Genomic DNA, 20,951 nt, shown 5'->3' with positions numbered 1-20,951 from the left:
GGGGAGGTAGAAGTTGCAGCGAGCCAAAATCACACCATCGCACTCCAACCTGGGTAACAGAGTGAGACCTCATCTCAAAACACAGAAGAAGATGCATGATCATATATAATTCCGCAACACCCCTATAAGGTTATGAACAGAAAACAGAAGCTTCCAGAGCTGGCCTGGGGTCCCAAAGCTGGAAAGTGGTGGAATAGGGCCAGGCTGACGTCAAAGGCGGTGGTGCTCTTCATCTAAACCTAATCCTTGCATGAGCCTTGGATTCTGCCCAGAGTGGTGATGAGGCTGGGCTCAGGTGACCTGCCCAGGGTGAAAGGGAGGGCACATCACTAGGGAGGTTTCTTGGCAAGGTGGGGGCAGAGGGCATACTTCGAGAGAGGGTACAGAGGCCACTATCTGGTTCAACGACAACTGAAGGAGAGGGCTTTGCAGTTTCACTGAGAGAGAAACAGCGTGCCCTGGGAGCACAGCAGGGCTAGAGAAGAAACTTTAGAACACTGTCATGCGAGCCTGTTGGATGTTCTAAGCGTCCAATAAAGGGAGTGGACTAGGAGAACTGCCTAAGTTCCCCTTCCAGGCCAAGTGAGCCTCACTGAGCATCAGCTTCCTTCTCTGGGAGATGATACCGCCTAACCTTGAGGACCACTGTGAGATTAGAGGTGAAGTGTGTGAGAAAAGTACTTGGCACAGAGAAGGAGCTCAGAGACGTCAGTCCCAGCCTCTCACCCTTTCCCTCAAAGGTCAAAGGAAGGGGAAATCATTACAGGTGGAGAGATCCAGGAAGACTTCACGGAGAAAAGGGCATTTGGCCTGGGTCTTCATGAAGAGGACAAATTTGAAAACAAGGAGAGCAGGAGAATAGCATCCCAGGAAGGCGTCATAGCAGAAGCTAAGGGTTAAAAGTGAAGAAATACCGAGTGCTCTCGGAGGTTCATAGGTGACTCCCAGAGGCAGCCTGGTCACCAGGGGATCGGGGCATCCTGTGGATTCTTGACAGCTCCAGGGACTTAGAGAAATATTTCAGGGACATTCAGCTTGGTCCTGGCAGTGAGGGGGAGCCAGCAGGAGGACGGTTGGAGGCAGAAGCTGCAGCAGTAAGTCAGGCTGCCGACTCAACTTCTCCAGGTGCTGGTCCTCCTCTGTCCCCACAGCCTGCGACGCCATGATGGCCTCCTGAGGCCTCCCCTGGCAGTCTGTCTCTGCTGTTTTCATTACAGCTCCTCTTCTTCATTCCCTCCAGAGGGCACCCCTGCCCAAACAAAATCCATCTGGGATTGTCATGGGAATGAAATGGGAAAATAAATGAAATGAAATAAATGCCTGTCTAATACAACAGGCATACCATAGTGACCCTCACTTTACAGGCTTGGAGGCCAGCAATTCCCCAGCATGGTGGATCCAGCAGGGACATAGTGTACTCAATCCAGGCCTCTGCCGTCCCAGGTCACTGTGCCATGACCCTGGCCAAAGGGACATTGATGCTCCTAGCCTTCCTTACTGCAGGAGAGCTCAGAGAGTGCTGGGGAAGGACCAGCGCAGAGCTGGTACCCCCCGCAACAGCCACTACCTGGAATAGCTCCCTCAGTGTGAGTGCCCCGAAATGTCCTTAAGTGTAAGGCAGAAAATAACAGCCATTAAGACACTTCTACTGAGCTGGGGCACCAGCACTACTACTATTTTTAATTCATTCTGTCAAGATATTTTAAGAACCTCATGACCAACGAGTGATAAGATGGTGAGGAATTATACCTGGTCATGTTCAGCATTTGGCCAGGATCTGGTAGAAGCAGACTATGTGGGTAAGAAGGGGTTGCTGTGAACATAGGCACAGCCAGAGTCATCGCATCGATTAGGAAGGTGCAGTCCGAGGGGAGTCTCCCATACAAACCAAGCCGGGGGGAGAGGCTGCAGCCGGCTGCATCTTGTCCTCGGTCCTCAGAGCTCCAGCCCCAAGGCACGGCCATTTCACACCCCTGTTGGCAGCAGGTGTTGGAGGAGACAGGTGGTCAGAGTGACACATGTCCCACTGCTACGTCAGGCCACTGAAAGCTCCACTGGTCTACAAAGTGGGCCAAGAAATGGGGTCATGGCCATTGAAGGGATTCCCAGCCCATGCCAGGGCCAACCCGAACCTTGGCATGGTGGTTAAATCCCACATTCTGGATCAGACAGGCCTGGGCTCCCTGTCTGACTCTTCCCCTTAGAAGCTGTGTTGACTTAGAGCAATTCACTCAACCTCTGAGAACGTTCGTTTCTTTACCTGGGAAAAACAAGGATAAAAATAGAGTTTCTCCCCCAGAAGGTTGTGTGTGTGTATATATATGTTATATATATGAGGTGATGCATGAAAGTCCTTGACAATGTCTTCAGTGAATGGCAGCAGCTATTCATCCCCATAGTCACTTTGGGGAGGCATAGACGGCTCCACTCTACAGATGGAGACACCGAACCTCTGTTTTATTTGGGACAACTGCTGGCTATAGACCCTCCAACTTCTCCACCAGTAGAGCTCCCGAATCTGCCATTGCTCCCCAAGTGACCTCCGCCAGGACCAAGCTGAATGTCCCTGAAACATTTCCCTGGAACCCCCAGCTGTCAAGAATCCACAATCCACCTGTCTCCTGGAGACCAGGCTGCACCTGGGAGTCACCTATGAACCCCCAAGAGCACTCAGTATTTACTCACTTTTAACCCTTAGCTCATGCTATGACTCCTCCTGGGATGCTTTTCTCCTGCCCTGCTCTCCTTGTTTTCAGATTTGTCCTCTTCAAGACCCAGGCCAAATGCCCCCTTCTCCAGGGAGTCTTCCCTGATCTCTCTACCTGTAATGATTTCTCCTTCCTTTGACCTTCGAGGGAAAGGGTGACTGGGACTGATGTCTCTGAATTCCTTCTTTGTTTGTGCCAAGTACTTTACTCACACATTTCACCTCTAATCTCGGAACATTCTTCGTGGTTAGGCGGTGTCACCTCCCAGAGGAGGAAGCTGAGGCTCAGCGAGTCTCACTTGGCCAGGAACGGGAACTTAGGCAGAGTCCTCATCATCCACTCCCCTTATTGGACACTTAGAATGTCCAGGGAGGCTTAATTGCCTGTGAGTTTCTGTCTCATCATCCCCACACCACAGAGGCCCCCCCAGGACAGAGTTCAGGCCTTACTCATTTTTAGCATTGTTAAAAGGTAAACTGAAGTACAATACAATTATAAAAAGTTTATTTGAATGAATAGCAGTTCATGAATCGAGAAACACCAAGCTGAAAGTGATTCCAGGCTCCACCCGGAGAGCCCAAGGGGAGGGCTTCTATATGGCGAATGCAGAAGTAAAGCAAAGAAAATATTTCATGTGTTACAATCATGTAGTTGACTTATTTGGCCTATCTCACTGGAATGTCCCTAATTGTGTAAGTTAGTTGGCAGCTTCTGATCGATTGAGCTTAAGTTCTTTTTTAAAAAAATATAGGTACAAGAAATAGCCCAAGTTAAGTTTTGCTTATATTTGCAAACAAGGTCAAGGTCACCTGCATGGCTTAACTGGTTTTGTCTGCTCAGGGATTCTTCAGGCCTGGTCTCTATTTTAATATTAATTTAGGCCAGGCATGGTGGCTCAAGCCTGTAATCCCAGCACTTTGGGAGGCCAAGACGGGCGGATCACGAGGTCAGGAGATCGAGACCATCCTGGCTAACACGGTGAAACCCCGTCTCTACTAAAAATACAAAAAAAAAAAAAAAAAAAAAAAATTAGCTGGGCTTGGTGGCGGGTGCCTGTAGTCCCAGCTACTTGGGAGGCTGAGGCAGGGAATGGCATGAACCCGGGAGGCGGAGCTTGCAGTGAGCCGAGATCCGGCCACTGCACTCCAGCTTGGGCGACAGAGTGAGACTCCGTCTCAAAAAAAAAAAAAAAAAAAAAAAAAATTAATTTAAGTGAGTAGCGCCAATAGCACCTCATACTCTGGAGAGTGCCCACCATAAGAAAAAAGTCAAATCCTGTCGTGGTTTTTTAATTAATAAACTTTTTATTTTTTAGAGCAATGTCAGGCCCATGCAAAAATTGGCTGGTGAGTACAGAGTTCCCATACACCTTCTGTGCCTACATATACACACTCACCCCACCTCTCCCCCACTATCAGCATGCCTTTCCAGGGTGGTACGTTTGTTACAATTAGTGAACCTACGCCGACATCATTATCACCCAAACTCCACAGTTTACATTAGGATTCACGCTTGGCATTGTACATTCTATGGGCTTTGACAAATGTATAATGACATGTATCCACCATTATAGGGTCATACACAGTAGTTTCCTGTCCTAAAATCTGTGCTCAACCTATCCATCCCTCCCTTCCCCCAACCCTTGGCAACTGCAGATCCTTTTAGTGTAGCCATGGTTTTGCCTTTTCCAGAATATCATACAGTTGAAATCACACAGTATGAAACCTTTTCGTATGGACTTATTTCACTTAATAATTTGCATTTACGATTTCTTCATGTCTTTTTCTGGCTTGAGAGCTCATTTGGTTTTAGCACTGAATACTATTCCATTTTCTGGATATACCACAATTTCCTTATCCATTCACCTACTGGTTGACGTATATAAAGAAAAGTCAATTTGTATATAAAGAAAAGTCAATTTCACACAGACATGTAATTGAAAAAGAGGGGGATATTTTAATAGTCTTTCAAATACTTGTGGATATTCTTCTCTGATATTACACCAAATTTGACAAGTAGTGGCTTCTTAAAGGTTGTTACAATATGGAAACTGAAACTATACTGATGAATTTTTTATAATCAGTTACATTAAAATCCATTGGTCTACTTTCCCTTTTGAATGGGTCTTTTACTCATGCACAATTTTATACCCTCACACATTGGTTATTTGCAAAATACCGGTTCATCTAGTAGCCATGCAGATCATCCAACTGTTGATACATTTCATTACACAAAAATCACATTATCTAATACCACCATTGATATCATTAGTGAAGTCTTTGGATGTTGGGAAACTGTCAAGTTCATAATGGCAGATACTATGGTCCAACATCCTAATTTCTTTTTGCAAGCTCAAATGTTACAAATTTATTTGCCAAAATATGTTCTGTTATTTGTATTTTCCCTAAGTGCCAGGCTTACTTCATTCATTTTTAAGAAAATATCTGCCAAATACCCAGGCCTAAATAAACATAGATTGGCAGTCATACTTTCAAGTAAAAATAATATTCCAAGGATAAAGCAGCAAGTTCATCTTGTGACTCGCGCAAGTGCACAAATGCTTTCCTTTGAAATGATCATTGTACTTCAATATGCAGCAGAAGTGATTTTATGCATGTGAAGAAGAAAAAGCATAAATGTTAACCTTTAGGATGCCAGGGTAAATATTACATTTAATTTTGAGTTGCTGGCACAAAAGCAAAAGGCGAAGCATGATACACTCCATCGCTTTGAGTAACAGAAAAGAGGAAGCAGACAGGAAAGGCATATAATGCTTGATATTAAAGAAATTATTCTGAGATAATTTCTCAACCCCAAGCATCATGTATTATACACGAACTTCTCTGTTGCCCGTTCACATGGGCTTCCCTCTCTCCTCTGAGGAGTCTTCGGGTGGAACACAATCAAAGCTGAAAACAGGGACAGAGCTGGGCAGTGGTCGTGACAAACATTTTTTATTTTGTCTCAGATTTCACATCATATACTGAGACTTTTATATAGAAAAAACAGTTGGATCTGTAGCAGTTTATTAACTCATTAAAAGCTTTTAAGCCTGTGAGATGCCATATAAAATTATCCTAAACAATGATTTCAGAGAAACAAGCACTGTGTATCACCACAGCCTCTCCACTGCCCAGCAATTTCATCATCTCTCCTATGGTTTTAGGGCCTTGATTCATCTCTTAATTTCCTTGAGATCACAAGAAATTAAGTGGACATGACCTTCCTTTTAAAATGAATACTTCTGGCCGGGCGCGGTGGCTCAAGCCTGTAATCCCAGCACTTTGGGAGGCCGAGACGGGCGGATCACGAGGTCAGGAGATCGAGACCATCCTGGCTAACACTGTGAAACCCCGTCTCTACTAAAAAATACAAAAAACTAGCCGGGCGAGGTGGTGGGCACCTGTAGTCCCAGCTACTCGGGAGGCTGAGGCAGGAGAATGGCGTAAACCTGGGAGGCGGAGCTTGCAGTGAGCTGAGATCCGGCCACTGCACTCCAGCCTGGGGAACAGAGCGAGACTCCGTCTCAAAAAAAAAAAAAAAAAAAAATGAATACTTCAGGGCCAGGCACAGTGGCTCACACTTGTAATCCCAGCACTTTGGGAGGCTGAGGCAGGCGGATTGCTTGAGGCCAGGAGTTTGAGACCAGCCTGGCCAACATGGTGAAACCCTGTCTCTACTAAAAATAAAAAAAAAAAAAAAAATAGCCAGTCCTGGTGGTGTACACCTGTAATCCCAGCTACTCGAATGGCTGAGACATGAGAATCGCTTGAACCCTCAAGGCAGAGTGAAGGGGTGACCTGCCCCTCCACACCTGTGGGTGCTTCTCGTTAGGTGGGACGAGAGACTTGAGAAAAGGAAATAATACACAGAGACAAAGTATAGAGAAAGAAAAGCGGGGCCCAGGGGACCGGCGCGCAGCTTACAGAGGACCCACGCCGGCGCCAGCCTCTGAGTTCCCTTAGTATTTATTGATAATTATCTTTACCATCTAAAAGATAGGGGAGTAGATAGAAAATAGGATCATTGTAGGGAGGAAATCAGCAGTAAGACATATGAACAAAAATCCTTGTAACATGAATAAGTTTAAAGGAAAATGCTGTGCCTTGAGATGCATATGCAAACATCTCCATAAACCTTTTAGCAGTATTGCTCCAGCAAGCCCCACCTTATTCCTAAAGGCGGTTTCTCCTTACTCAGTAAACAAGGCACACAATGGGTATTACCCGGAGATGTTCCAATCCCAGGGAGGGGCAGGAGACAAATATTTTTCTCTTTCTTGAGATTTAAGAGAATGGTGATGACCTTTAACCACAAGCAGCCTTTAGGCACTTGTTTAACAAATCACATTCTGCACCGCCCAAAATCCTTTTAACCTTAAGTCACCACAGCACATGTCTCTAGCAAGGACAAAGTTGGGGGTAGGGTCACAGATTAACAGCATTTCAAATACAGAACTAAATGGAGTCTCTTATGTCTACTTCCTTCTATATAGACACAGTAACAGGCTGATCTCTTTCTTTTCCCCACAGCAGAGGTTGCCGTGAACGGAAATTGTGCCACTGCACTCCAGCCTGGGCAACATAGCAAGACTCTGTCTCAAAATAAACAATAAATAAATAAAATTAAAACTTCAAAATACCATTTAGGAAGGAATTGTAAATAATTTTAAAAATCACACATTCTGACAAAGAAAGCCCTCTTCCTTTCTTTGTTCCTCAATTGCAAAACACATCAGACTAAATACATGTCTAATCGCTTCTGCTCAATTTACTTTCCTTGTGGGATGTTCTCATTTGTAGTTACAACTGGCTACATAATTTGCAAGACTCTATACAAAATGAAATCGCAGGGTTCCTTGTTCAAAAATGATGCAGAATTCCCGGATGACAACAGCATTTGACTCAGGACAAGGCCTTTTCAAGCATGGGACCCTGTGCAAAAACACAGTCACACGCCTAAGAATCCAGCCCTGGTTGTTAGTGATTCTCATCATTCAATAACTGCTTATAATTTCAATAAATTTATTGTGCACAGTAAAAGTATATTTACATAATCTCAATTTCAACGCAGATATGGTTATATGCCCACATGGAAGATTAAACTGATTATCACCCGGCCATAACAACTTTGCTGAAGGCAAAAAAGTCAGGATCCCTGGGTTCCAATTTCAATTCTGCCCCCCACCCCCACCCCCACCCCAGCAAATACCAAGGGTTCTTTGATGAGGTAAGAAGGCCTCTGGGCCTTTCAGCTCTAAAATTCTGGTGCTCTGCATGAATTTAGAAAAGTGAAAGGTTTTAAAGCATGCTAAAAACACTTTTCACTTCATCCCCTAGCTCCATGAGAATGACACTCTCAAAGGACTGGGAAAGTGTGGCACCATGAGGATGTATTCTCAGTGACAAAGGAGCTTCCTGGGGCTCTTAGGGCGGCATTGAAACAGCCCTTTAGTAAGAACCGCTGGGAAAGTCTTTCCCAAGACCTCTCCCGAGCTGCACACACACACACAAAGCAACACAAGCGCCAAGGCTCAAGACGAAAGCACCATGTCTATTTATGCTGCAGGTAGAAACTTCCGCACACATTCGCTCATTTCATCTTCCCAAAAATTCTGCAGTGTCGATAATAAAGTTGCAAAACCAGATTCACAGAGGTTAAAAAACTTGCCCAAGATCACAAAGTTGGAAAGTGATGGAGTCCGGCCCAACTCGTGACTATCAGCCCCCAAAGGAACCCCTTTTCCACCAACACGCGCTTCCCTGGGTTGAACAGAACCCAGACGTCTGACCGACGCTAACGGGCTGGCACTCGCGGTCCCACGTTGGCTCAGGGACACCCTTTCGGGGGCGTGTCCTCCCAGTTCTAGAGGTTCCCAGAGAAGAGGAGGTGCTCACTAACCAGGCAGCTCGCCCAGACTCCGGGCAGTGAGAGGAAGGGAGCGCCGGCCGCGGGAGCGGGATGGAGACCAGCAGCCCGCGGCCCCCGCGGTCCAGCCCCAACCTGGGGCTGAGCCTGGACGCCCGGCTGGGCGTGGACACGCGCCTCTGGGCCAAGGTGCTGTTCACCGCGCTGTACGCACTCATCTGGACGCTGGGCGCTGCGGGCAATGCGCTGTCCGTGCACGTGGTGCTGAAGGCGCGGGCCGGGCGCGCTGGGCGCCTGCGCTACCACGTGCTCAGCCTGGCGCTCTCAGGCCTGCTGCTGCTGGTGGTCGGCGTGCCGGTGGAGCTCTACAGCTTCGTGTGGTTCCACTACCCCTGGGTCTTCGGCGACCTGGGCTGCCGCGGCTACTACTTCGTGCGCGAGCTGTGCGCCTACGCCACGGTGCTGAGCGTGACCTGCCTGAGCGCCGAGCGCTGCCTGGCCGTGTGCCAGCCCCTGCGTGCCCGCAGCCTGCTGACGCCGCGCCGGACCCGGCGGCTGGTGGCGCTCTTGTGGGCCGCCTCCCTCGGCCTCGCCCTGCCCATGGCCCTCATCATGGGGCAGAAGAACGAGCTGGAGACGGCGGGCGGGGAGCCGGAGCCGGCCTCGCGCGTGTGCACCGTGCTGGTGAGCCGCACCGCGCTCCAAGTCTTCATCCAGGTAAGGGCGTGGAGGGCGGGAGTTGGGGGGAGCTGGGAGGAGGGAACCCCCTCTCCCCGGGGAACAGGCATTTTCAACTTTAATGCTCGCCACCACCCAGAAAGTTGGGTCTCGTTGCCTCGTCCCATTTTACTAGATGGAGGGAGGCATGGCCAAAGGGAAGCATTGAGAGAAATCCCTATATGAATTCAAAATCAACTCCAAAGTAAATGTTCCCACTCTTGCGAGAGTGGTGTTCAGACGTTACTGGGCGTAAAGTGGCCTGCAGAGCCTGTGAAAATACGGAGTCCATGACCCACCCGGGTCTCTGCCTCTGTAGCCTGAAATCTGTGTTCTAACGAGTCCCCCAGATGGCTCTGGAGAGGACCTCCCTGAAGGTAAGGTGGGGAGGGGAAGGCACTCCCGGCCTCTCTTCCAGAGGCCTGATCAGGCTTCTAACCTCATTTCCTGTTACCTTCTCCCTGGCAGCCTTGCCTTCCCCAGGCCACTTGTCCCCCAACACCTCTTGCTCCCACTTTCCCCGAACCCCCACCATGCCCAGCCTCTGACTTTTAAGTCAAAAGCTCATTCTGCTTTTGATTCCAACCCTTCTTATCCCCCAAAGTGCAGCTCTGCTCTCACCTCCTCTCCAACTCCAGGGACTCTCCCCTGTCTTCTGAATTCTCTCAGCATATGATGTATTTGCAGCACTTCACAATGCATTTTCTGAAAGTGATGCTCACCTTTCTAAGTGTCTGTCTCCATTTCCACATTGTTCTACAACCCAGTGTCCTCTGGTTGCTTACTCTAGTCACATTAGACCGTGATCTCATGTATCCAGCACATTGGGGAGGTGGGAAAGGCTGAGAAAGCACAGGCCCCTCCAGGCCCTGCTGGGCCTCCAGAAAACCTAAAGGAACAAAGCAGGGTGGAGCCAGGACCCCTTCTCTGCACACTGGCACACGAGGGTATGTGGGAGAGTTTACTGTGTGAATTCATCAGGGCACATGGAGGGTGCGGAGGCTCCTTAGGGAACTCGTCCTAAGCAGCCTCCTGAGCGGCTGCTTAGTGCCATGTCCCCAGGTGAGGCTCCTTCTCATGTTAAGCTGCCTCCTGCAGCTGGAAGCCCAGCCTGCCTACATGGTCAAAGGGCCCTCTCTAAAGTCCCCCTCTCTTTCTATACCCTCCCCTCATTCCTGAAGACCCCACCTTTGTTTGTATCTGCTCATCCATACCCTGGGCAGGGGTAGGGGACCGAAGGGCCTCAAGGAAGGTGTTCACTTACCAACCTGCTTTTCACTCACAACCGGGAGAAATCCATGGAGCAGGCAACGTCTTAAGGTTTCATGGGTGTTCAGTGGAGCCGCTTTGTTCCCATTCAATCTAAACATTGTGGAGGGGACAGGGACTCTCCATGGACAGAATCCTTCCAGATCTTGAGCATGCCCCACAGTCCAGCCCCCAGAATACATGGAGGTCTCCGAGTCCCACCCCTGGAATCCACGGAGGCCACTGAGTCATCTTCAGAAGTATACCTCTATGGAGTGGCTGTCCTGGCAACAGGGCCAAGGTGAACTTGTCACCTCTTATTTCTTTAAACAACATCTTCCTCTCCTAGTTCCTTTCTGACAGGCTCAGCCCAGACACAGCTTGCCCATCACATGGAATCTCCTATGAACAACTGTCTGCAGTGATTTTCCCGTGGGTCTGGGGGCTCCAATGGGCACCTGGAATCAGGACACGAGTCTCCCGTGGATGTGGGGTACGGAGAGTGGGATCTGGCCTGCAGAGAGGGATGAAGGGACCAAATGCCTGAGGAAGATGTATTTGTTTCTTTGTTTATTTTACACATGGAAATTGGCATTTAAAAGTTTATAAGGCATGGTGCTGTAGCTCAAGCCTGTAATCTCAGCACTTTGGCAGGCTAAGGCAGGAAGCTAAGGTGGGAGGCCAGGAGTTCAAGACCAGCCTGGGCAACATAGTGAAACCCTGTCTCTACTAAAAGTACGAAAGTTAGCTGGGCGTGCTGGCGTGCCTGGTCGTCCCAGCTGTTGAGGAGCCTGAGGTGGGAAGATCCCTTGAACCCAGGAGTTTGAGGTTGCATTGAGTCATGATTGCATCACTGCACTCCAGCTGGGGTGACAGAGCAAGACCCTGTCTCAAAAAATAAAAATTAAAAATTAAAGGTTCATAATCTGTTTCTGAAATGAAAAACTCTAGCCATTGTGGAAGGGGAAAAAGAGGCTGGAGAGGGGTGTAGTCAGAACTCTATGCTGCAAATGATGGAAGCAGAACTGGAGGCAGCTTCAGCCAAAATTAAAAACTGAAGCAAGGATGTTGGGGCAGCTGAGATCTCAGGTCAGAATCAGGGGCTCCAGGCTCCCAGGAGCCCCTCTCTCTCCTGCTCTTCCCAGACTCAAAAAGAGGCCTCTGGGTGTCTGTGGGTAGGGTTCACAAGCCCAGGTCTGTCCATAGGGCAAGAACATGGCTTCTGGCATCCTCTGTGATAATTCAATGAGATCATGTGGAATTGCCCAGAATATTGCAGGTCCTCAACAAATGTTCACCTTCTTTCCTTTCCTGCCTCTTCTTCCCACCTGAGGGTTTAACTCCAGCTCTCCCTTCCCAGCCTAGTACAGTGCCTGGCTCACAGGAAGCAGAATCAGGGCCTTCCCACCTGTCCCGTCTTCTCTCCCTCCCTACCTGCTCTGCTGTCCTCCTTCCCTCCCTCCTCCCCTCACTCATCATCAAGCTCCCTCCTCCCCCCACCCCTGGCCTCTCCATAATAACTCAGCTCCATTTGCCGTCTCTAGATTTACTTTTGGTTTTGTTTTGTTTTGTTTTTGAGATGGAGTCTTGCTCTGTCGCTGGGCTGGAGTGCAGCGGCACAATCTCGGCTCACTGCAACCTCAGTCTCCTGGGTTCAAGCGATTCTTCTGCCTCAGCCTCCCGAGTAGCTGAGACTACAGGCGCGTGTCACCATGCCCAGCTAATTTTTGTATTTTTAGTAGAAATGGGGTCTCACCATGGTGGCCAGGATAGTCTCGATCTCCTGACCTTGTGATCCACCCTCCTCGGCCTCCCAAAGTGCTGGGATTATAGCCGTGAGCCAGTGCGCCCGGCCTAGGTTCACTTTTTGTTTGTTGTTTTTTTATTTTATTTTTATTTTTACTTTTTTGCTTTGAAAACATCTTTACTCTTTAAACAAAGTTATATACATACATATTTTTTTAAAAATGTGAGCATGAGTAAGCGAAGGGGCATGACAGTGGTAGGCGTGAGGAACCCCACAGTAGCTGTCCCTGTGGCCTCTGGGGCAACAGTGGGAGGACCAGCAAGGAGAGGGCCAGCTGGAGACCCGCAGCCTCATCTCTCTGCTCTCTTCGCCCAGGAGATCTTCCCAGGCCTTCCCACCACTTTGGCCCACTAGCACTCGGTACCCCGCTCTACCAAGGGGTATTATCCTCCTTTTGCCACATCAATTCAGGTCTTGCTCTTGCTGCTGGGGTAGCAGGATCCCAAGGGCTAAAGTGACTGAGTGCCTTCCTGCAGCCTTGACCTGGTTTCTTGGCCTCAGAGGCAAGTGGGAACCACTTGAGGACCTGTTGGAATCTGAGGACTGCAAAGTAGGCTGAGGCATTCGGGGTCGCGTCTACAAAGCCAAGAGGAAAGGTGGTTCCTTCATGAGCTTGAGCAGCCACGGGCCCTCCCTCTTCAGAAAGTCTTTCTGTCTCACGCTGACAAGGAAGCAGGGCTTCTGTATGACCTCTGACTTACAAGCTAGTGGTGCAGAGTTACTAACAAACAAGAAGCCAGCTCAGTTACCTTGGGGGATAGTGAGGTGATCATCACCTCCCATCCTAGATGCATTTTGCTGCCTGCATGACCACTGGGAGTTGCATAGGGATCTAGAACCTGCCAATGTTCTAACTATGAGTAAAGATCCTGAGTAAAGATGAGTCAAAATCACTGATATGAGTGGTACTCTATTTTTTTTTGTTCACCTTTGAAGGCTTGGGCAGATCTGGATCTAGCAGCTGTAACATTCTGGTTCCGAGTCCCAGAGCTACTTATTGAGGCAAGACATTACTCCAGAGCTGCTGATACAAGGTCTATAAAGCGTGTATTTGCAGAACTACTGTCAGAACCAATATTTTTTATCATCCACACTAGTAACCTTTAGCCCCATGACAAGTTAGCACTAAGCACAGAGCAGCAGGTACAGGAATCTACCTCCCAGCTGCCGGAACGTGGTTCCCAGTTGCAGCAGAAGAGTCAGCACATTGCTGCTCCAACCTGGCTATGCAGTTCTCTGCTGAGCCCTGGCACGGCTGTGACAATGAACCATATTTCCACAATGCCTGGGAGCCGTGTTCCACCACTTGTCACAGTCTGGAGTGGTGACTTCTAGGCTGTTCCTAACTGGGAGACAAGCTTGGAAAAAAAAAAAAAAAAAAACAGTGCCAAGCAATGTTTGTGTCTTAAATATGCTACTCACATAGTTTCCTTGACATGGTTCAACCTGGCTGGAGCAATGAAGCTGTGCAACGAAGTCTGTCAGTCGAACAACATATTTTGACAAATAGTGCATTTAAAAATGTTTAACTTGAAACATACAGTGTATGTTAACACAACAAAATAACCAGACTCAAATTAGGATATTTTGGTTCTAATATTTCATCAGTGAGTTGATTCACTGTTCATATTAATCAGTGTTTTTTGGTACAAGAAAAAAGCTCACAGTTTTTGAAAGTACGAAAAACTATAGTTTTCCCAGAAAGATTTTGAAACTCCCAAAGATTAATTACTAATGTATAAATATATTTTTACTTTTGATCTTTGTCTTGACTGGTATTAAAGCTACAAATCGATAGTAATTAAGTATGTCATTACTGATATAAACCTGTTTGGTTCCTCAACAAACTAAACTGGTGGTCATAGGTAGTGTTTTATTTTTCCCTCAGTGTTGCTGATTTGCGAGCAAACATTAAGATAAAAAGGCATGAATGATAACTCCATAAAAAGGCACAGGGTCCAATTCAGATAGTTCCTACTGATTTTAAAGTGGTATTAAATATCATCCAGTTAGTCCAGGCACAGTGGCTCACACCTAAAATCCCAGCACTTTGGGAAGCCAAGGTGGGCAGAGTGCTTGAGCTCAGGAGTTCAAGACCAGCCTGGGCAGCATAGTGAGACCCCCCCATCTCTACAAAAAATACAAAAATTAGCCAGGCATAGTGGCACATTCATGTAATCCCAGCTACTCGGGAGGCTGAGGTGGGAGGATCACTTGAGCCCAGGAGGCAGAGGTTGCAGTAATTTGTGATTGCACTACCGCACTTCAGTCTGGGCGACAGAGCAAGACCTCATCTCAAAAAAAAAAAAAAAAAAAAAAAAAGCAGCTCAGTATTGAAAATGTTTGCTAAGGGAAAGGTGGAAGAGAGGCTTAGAACTGATGAGGAGAAACCCTAGAACACATTGATTTTGAATTTTTAAAAGTAAACATTTAAAACACAGGGTATTATATAAATAAATTCGGTTTTCTAAGTCAAATAGTATCAAATGATAACCCAAGGTGTGTGATGGAAAACAGCAATCCTGTCATTCTCCACACTCTGATTCATTTCTCTAGTTGAGAGGCAAATACCATGTGTTCTTGTCTCTTGCCCTCTTTGCCTCCATATTTCTAAAGAGCACACTAGCTTTATTTCTCAGTTTTAAATTGTATCCACAGTCTTATACACCTATAGAAAATGAGCATTTTACTCTTCTACATTCCTATTCCTGCCCTCTGACACCATCACCCCAACACACACTGGCCCCATCCTCCTTCCAGTATAATTCTACCACTGTGCTGGGTTAAATTTATGTTCAGTGTTTATGTAATTGTGACTATGTAAACATTCTTCACAGATGACCCATGTGTTGTATTTTCTTTCTAATCCTAGGACTTTTGTTTTCTTTGCAGTTAATAATGTATAGTCTTTTTTTTCATTTGCATAGTTTTTTTTACATACCTATTTGTAGTTCATTTTTAGCTTCTCTATCACAAGCGTAAATGCTCTTTCAATATGTTCCGATCCATCAGATAATCTACCAGTTTCATCTTTTATTTTTCACTTCTCCCTGGAGCTCTCTGGCCTCCTGCTCCAGTCCCACTGGTTGCTCTCTAGTGCACAGGGGGAACACAGGGAAGTCTCATCTGCACAGGGACCCCCCGGGGGCTCCCTTCCATCTGCGCAGGGTCTCCCTGGGGACTCTCTTCCATCTGCACAGGGGCCCCCTGGGAGCTCCCTTCCATCACTCCCTGGGCCCTCTGTGGGGTACCCCATTTTGAATGACAGGTCCTTCTCTTTATTGGCTTATAACCTTATTTGTCTAGAACATATGTTCTTTTAATCTCCTGAGACCTGAGGAAGGGTCCATAGAGGGTAAAATATTTGAGAATTTGCATGTCAAAAATTGTTTTCTTTTATCCTCACGTTTGTCACAATATGGCTGGGTATAAAATTCTAAGATGGAAGCTATTTTTCTTACAAATTGTAAAACACTGCTCATGATTTTTTAGCTTCCACCATTGCTTTTAAGAAGTGAATGACATTCTGGTTTTCCATCCTATCTATGTGACCTGTTTTATCTGTTTGGAAGCTTTCAAGATCTCTTTATACTCAAAAAGGTGCTAAACGTCATAAGAACGAGACTTGCTGTGAGTCTATTTCCATTCATTCTTCTGGGCACTCAGGCAGCCTTTCAGTCTAGAAGCTCAGATTCCTCAACTTTGGGAAAACTTTCTTGAATGCATTTTCAAGTAAAATTTCCTCCCCTCTGTTTTCTCTATTTTTTTTTTTTTTTTTCTTTCTGGAACCCCTATTATGAACATCCTAAACTAATCCGAGATTTTCTTTTCTCTCTCCTCACTTTTTGAGAACTTTCTCAATCTTATCTTCTAACCCTTCTGTCGCCCCTTCTGCTGACGAAGATTCTGGGCCTGGGGCATGGCCAGATGGCGAGGGCCGCAGGGCCCTGGCGCTGCCCCACAGTCCTTGGCATTACCTCCACAGGTGAATGTGCTGGTGTCCTTCGTGCTCCCCTTGGCACTAACTGCTTTCCTGAATGGGGTCATGGTGAGCCACCTGCTGGCCCTCTGCTCCCAAGTGCCGTCCACTTCTGCCCCGGGCAGCTCCACCCCCAGCCGCCTGGAGCTGCTGAGTGAGGAGGGTCTCCTCAGCTTCATCGTATGGAAGAAGACCTTTATCCAGGGAGGCCAGGTCAGCCTGGTGAGACACAAAGACGTGCGCGGAATCCGCAGCCTCCAGCGCAGCGTCCAGGTTCTCAGTTAAGTCCTCTGCAACATCACCCCAGAAGAAACGGGCCCAGGTTCCAGGGCTGCCTCCACCAATCCCTGGCCAGATTCCAGGGCTGCCTCCACCAATCCCTGGCCAGATTCCAGGGCTGCCTCCACCAGTCCCTGGCCAGATTCCAGGGCTGCCTCCACCAGTCCCTGGCCGGGTGACCTCGGCAAGTCACTACCTCTCTCAAGGCTTCGTTTATCGTATGTCCCAGGGGAACTGTATAACCAACAGACTTCCTGTAGGGTTCGGTGGTATAATTAAAGGAAAGAATAAGAATTCTGTACATGAAGCCTCCAATCTGCTCCAGGGAGTAGCACACACAGGCAAGCAGAGACCTGACCACTTTTCAGTAAGTCTGGCAGTGTGGACGAACACAAGGAACAGTTATAGTTAAAGACTACGGCTGCAAATTGTGGACTGTCAGATGGGCTGTGTCCCTCAGTCCAGTTCCCTTCGAACTCCATTTTCCCTCCTACAACACTGATCCATTTGCTTTCTTGTTTTGTAAGTCTGTGGGAAAATTTGGCCTTGTAAGAGAAACTCCAAAAGGCACAGGAGGGCAGAGGTTTCTCCAAGCACCCACCATAACCCAGGCACTAACTAGGGTATAGAAGGATCAAGTACAAGACAGAGTCTCTGCTGTCATCAATGTCAGTCTTGTGTATGGACAGAAACACGAGAGCTAAGTGCAATGTGATGTAATAAGTAACACAAAGTCAGCACATGAAGGTGTTAGCCTTCATTTTATGGGCAATGGCCAGTCATTGAAAAAGTTGATGTCCATGAGTGAGGGGAGATTTGCTTTTGAGACCTATTGCACTCAGCACTTTGGAGAATGGGCTAAATGGTGCCTCTCAAACCTCAGTGTGCGTAAGAATGATCTGGAGAGTCGTAAAATACAAGCCGCGGGGCCCAAGATTCTGCACTTCTATCAGGCTTCTCATTGATGTTGACACTGCTGGTTCAGGGGCTACCCTGGGCTAGATTATGGCTTTGCCAGTCAGAGCAGAATAGAAGCAGGAGAGGGAAGGGGTGGGAGGTTGGGAAACTCGTCATAGTCCAGTGCAGAGGAGGTAAGAGTCTCTTAGGGAGGTAGCAGTGAGAGCAGGGAAAGCACACAGAGGAGAGATGCTAAGAAGGAACTTTTTAATAGACTGGATACAGAGAGGAACAGAAAAATAGGAGTCTCTGGCTTATGGCTTGAGTGCCAGATGAATGGCAGTGCTATAAATTAACCAGAGAAAGGACTAAAGGAACAAGAAGCTTTCTAAGACAAGAAAGACACAAGTTCTTTTTTTTTTTTTTTTTTGAGATGGAGTCTTGCTCAGTCACCCAGGCTGGAGTGCAGTGGCGTGGTCTCAGCTCACTGCAGCCTCCTCCTTGCAGGTTCAAACGATTCTCCTGCCTCAGCCTCCCAAGTAGCTGGCATTACAGACACCTGCTACCACACCCGGCTAATTTTCATCCTATTAGCCAGGCTGGTCTCAAACTCCTGACCTCAAGTGATCCGCCTGCCTCGGCTTCCCAACATGCTGGGATTACAGGCGTGAGTCACCATGCCTAGCCCAAGAAAGACACAAGTTCTGTTGTACATGCAGATAGATAACCAAGTAGGGATACCTAGCCCTGGGTTGGGAATATATTCTAGTGGCCAGGAGGAGGTCCTAGAAGCATGCTGTGTCCAGGTCATGGCCAGAGTGGACATTCACCCAGAGGACAGGATCATATGAGGTTTGAGAAGAGATTCAGGTTGGGATATAGCAGATAACCTCAAAGTGTCCTTCCAACCCTTGACTCCAGGACCAAGTTAGAGGGCAATGCTGCTGACCCCTTGGGCATCATCCTCCCTCGGCAATGGTGTAACTGAGAATGTGTTTGCTTTCTCCTGGCGCTGTCTCTCGCTCTCCCATGCTCTGCAGGAGCCATCGTGGCCATGTATGTCATCTGCTGGCTGCCGTACCATGCCCGCAGGCTCATGTACTGCTACGTCCCCGATGACGCGTGGACTGAGTGAGTGTGGCAGAAGGGCCCTAGCACACAGGGCGGGGGCCCACTGGCCTGGGCCTGGGGTCTCTATTGCTTTGCAGAGGGACCCTCCATTGCTGGGTCCTCTGGAACCCTGGACTGCATTCCACCTGGTCCCGTGCAGTCTGTGCCTTGAAATCTCCCCGCCAGGGATGGGGAACAGAGCGTCTCCGACTTGGTAAAGCCATGTGCGTGAGAGGCCTAGCCAAGACTGTGGGATTCTCACTACAGGAGAAAGAGAAGCCTGCAGTCTGGGAAGGGGGAGAACGGGCCATGCTTCGGAGGTTTCCCCTCTCTCTCCTTCCTCTCCTATTCTGAGGAGAGTGTGAGGAAGACACAAAGCTGCGACCCCATGAGCTAACAAAGGTCTCCTCGGCAGAGACCAAGACATGCACCCCCTTTTATGACACGGTTGGAGAAGATGAGAGAATTCATAATCTGCCTTTCGGAAATCACTGTGCCCCAATCATAAGTGGGAGCCAAACATCCAAAACAATCGAGGTCCCAGGAAGCCTCCACAGAAAGAGCCATGTAACAGAAGCCTCCTCCTCAGGAGCCATCAGCACCCTTTACACTTGCACGGGCAACATGAGCTCGTGCCAAGCACTTCCCACTGCAAAGAACCTGCAGCAAGGAGTGCGGCTCCTCAGAAGGACCTTTGGCTCTTAGTGCAGCCACATCTCTCGACCACACACAGCAGCCCGGGGCACCCAGGGCCTCAGTGGCTGGACAGACGGCCCCTGTCAGTCAGCAGTGTCACCTTACCACGAGGTGATCAGGAACTGCAGCCCAGGAATGGTAGATCATAGAAGCTGGGTGGAGGGCGTCAGCTGCTGGTGATGAAAACATTTGTGGAATTTACATTGTACTTCCTAGCCAGGCGTGGTGGCCCACGCCTATAATCCCAGCACTTTGGGAGGCTGAGGCAGGTGGATCACCTGAGGTCAGGAGTTCAAGACCAGCCTGGCCAACTTGGTGAAACCCCGTCTCTACTAAAAATACAAAAATTAGCTGGGTATGGTGGTGTGTGCCTGTAATCCCAGCTACTCAGGACTGTAGGCAGGAGAATTACTTGAGCCCAGGAGGTGGAGGTTGCAGTGAACCGTGCCATTGCACTCCAGCCTGGGAGACAGAGCAAGACTCTGTCTCAAAAGACAACAAACAAACAAACAAACAAAAACCACTCTGCTTCCTGATAGCAGAAAACAGGCTTCCTCACGCAGCCCTCTGGAGGAGAGGCATTCTCCAGCAGGAAGTGGACACTGCGAGGAGGTGACTGATCCTCTAACCAGGCTTCCGGGTTTCTCTTGCAGCCCACTGTACAATTTCTACCACTACTTCTACATGGTGACCAACACACTTTTCTACGTCAGCTCAGCAGTGACTCCTCTCCTCTACAACATCATGTCCTCCTCCTTCAGAAAACTCTTCCTGGAAGCCCTCAGCTGCCTGTGTGGAGACCACCACCCCATGGAGCAGTTACCCCCTGAAGCCCCAGAGTCCCACCCTAATGGATACAGCTTCAGGCTTTGGGGATCCCCCAGAAGCCCTGACCCGAATGTAATACAAAAATGAACAGAACAAGCAGAATGACCAGTTGCTTAATCATCTGGCAAAGCAGACGAGCAGCCTTATCACTAATCATTCAGGCTTTGCAGCCAGGGCGACTTCCATCAACCCCAGCTCTACTGAGAACCATCAAGTGCAGGGAAGCCACGTGACCCCTCCTAGCCTCAGGCTCCCTCATCTGTGTAGTGGAGATAAAGAAGAGCACCCATCTCTTAGTGTTGTCTGAGACTAAAGTGCTTAGCACACAGCCTGGTGCATAGTAGATGCTCAATAAATTTTTGCTGGCACGATTTCTGTTGCTACTGTTGTTGCATGGCTATTATTTCTGTTGCTACGGTTGTTGCATGGCTATTATCATTGCTTTCCTGCTGTCCTGAAAGCCCACGGCACTTTTCTGTAGTTTTATGCTCAGATGTCCTATGAATTTCCTCAAATGACAAATCAACAGTACCCCAGAAGCTGACCAAATTGGTACCTCACATGAGCTGTAGTAAGATTCTCCATTCTCTCCAGGCAGGGAGCAGCTATTGACACTGACAGCAGCTTCTGCAGGCTCTGGAAAGCCAGTGCACTGCTGATGTCCCCTCCTACCTCTGGTCAAGCCAGCCCATGTGGCTTACGGGGAAACAAACGGCCATGCACACCCTGCCACAAGGCACATGTGGCCCAGGTATGCTCTGGCCAGCACAGTGCTGGACAAGAGTTGAATCTTAATTCTCTTCATCAGGGCAGG

The 20,951-nt window shown here is 48.2% G+C and overlaps 1 protein-coding gene across 1 annotated transcript; it reads left to right on the top strand.

Annotated features, from left to right (window-relative positions):
- The first annotated feature begins 8,499 nt into the window (after positions 1-8,499).
- Positions 8,500-20,508, top strand: NTSR2 (neurotensin receptor 2). Its single transcript, XM_023198510.1, is given in 5 exon segments — positions 8,500-9,293; positions 16,334-16,607; positions 18,544-18,634; positions 19,963-20,137; positions 20,139-20,508. Coding segments are annotated over 5 exon segments (1,239 nt in total). The 5' UTR covers positions 8,500-8,669; the 3' UTR covers positions 20,214-20,508.
- Positions 20,509-20,951: the final 443 nt, after the last annotated feature.

This window comes from Piliocolobus tephrosceles, chromosome 15 (assembly GCF_002776525.5).
Source record: "Piliocolobus tephrosceles isolate RC106 chromosome 15, ASM277652v3, whole genome shotgun sequence".
NCBI classification, from domain to species: Eukaryota; Metazoa; Chordata; class Mammalia; order Primates; family Cercopithecidae; genus Piliocolobus; species Piliocolobus tephrosceles.
Note: the sequence above shows the minus strand (reverse complement) of the source record. Positions and strands in the feature narration are given on the sequence as shown.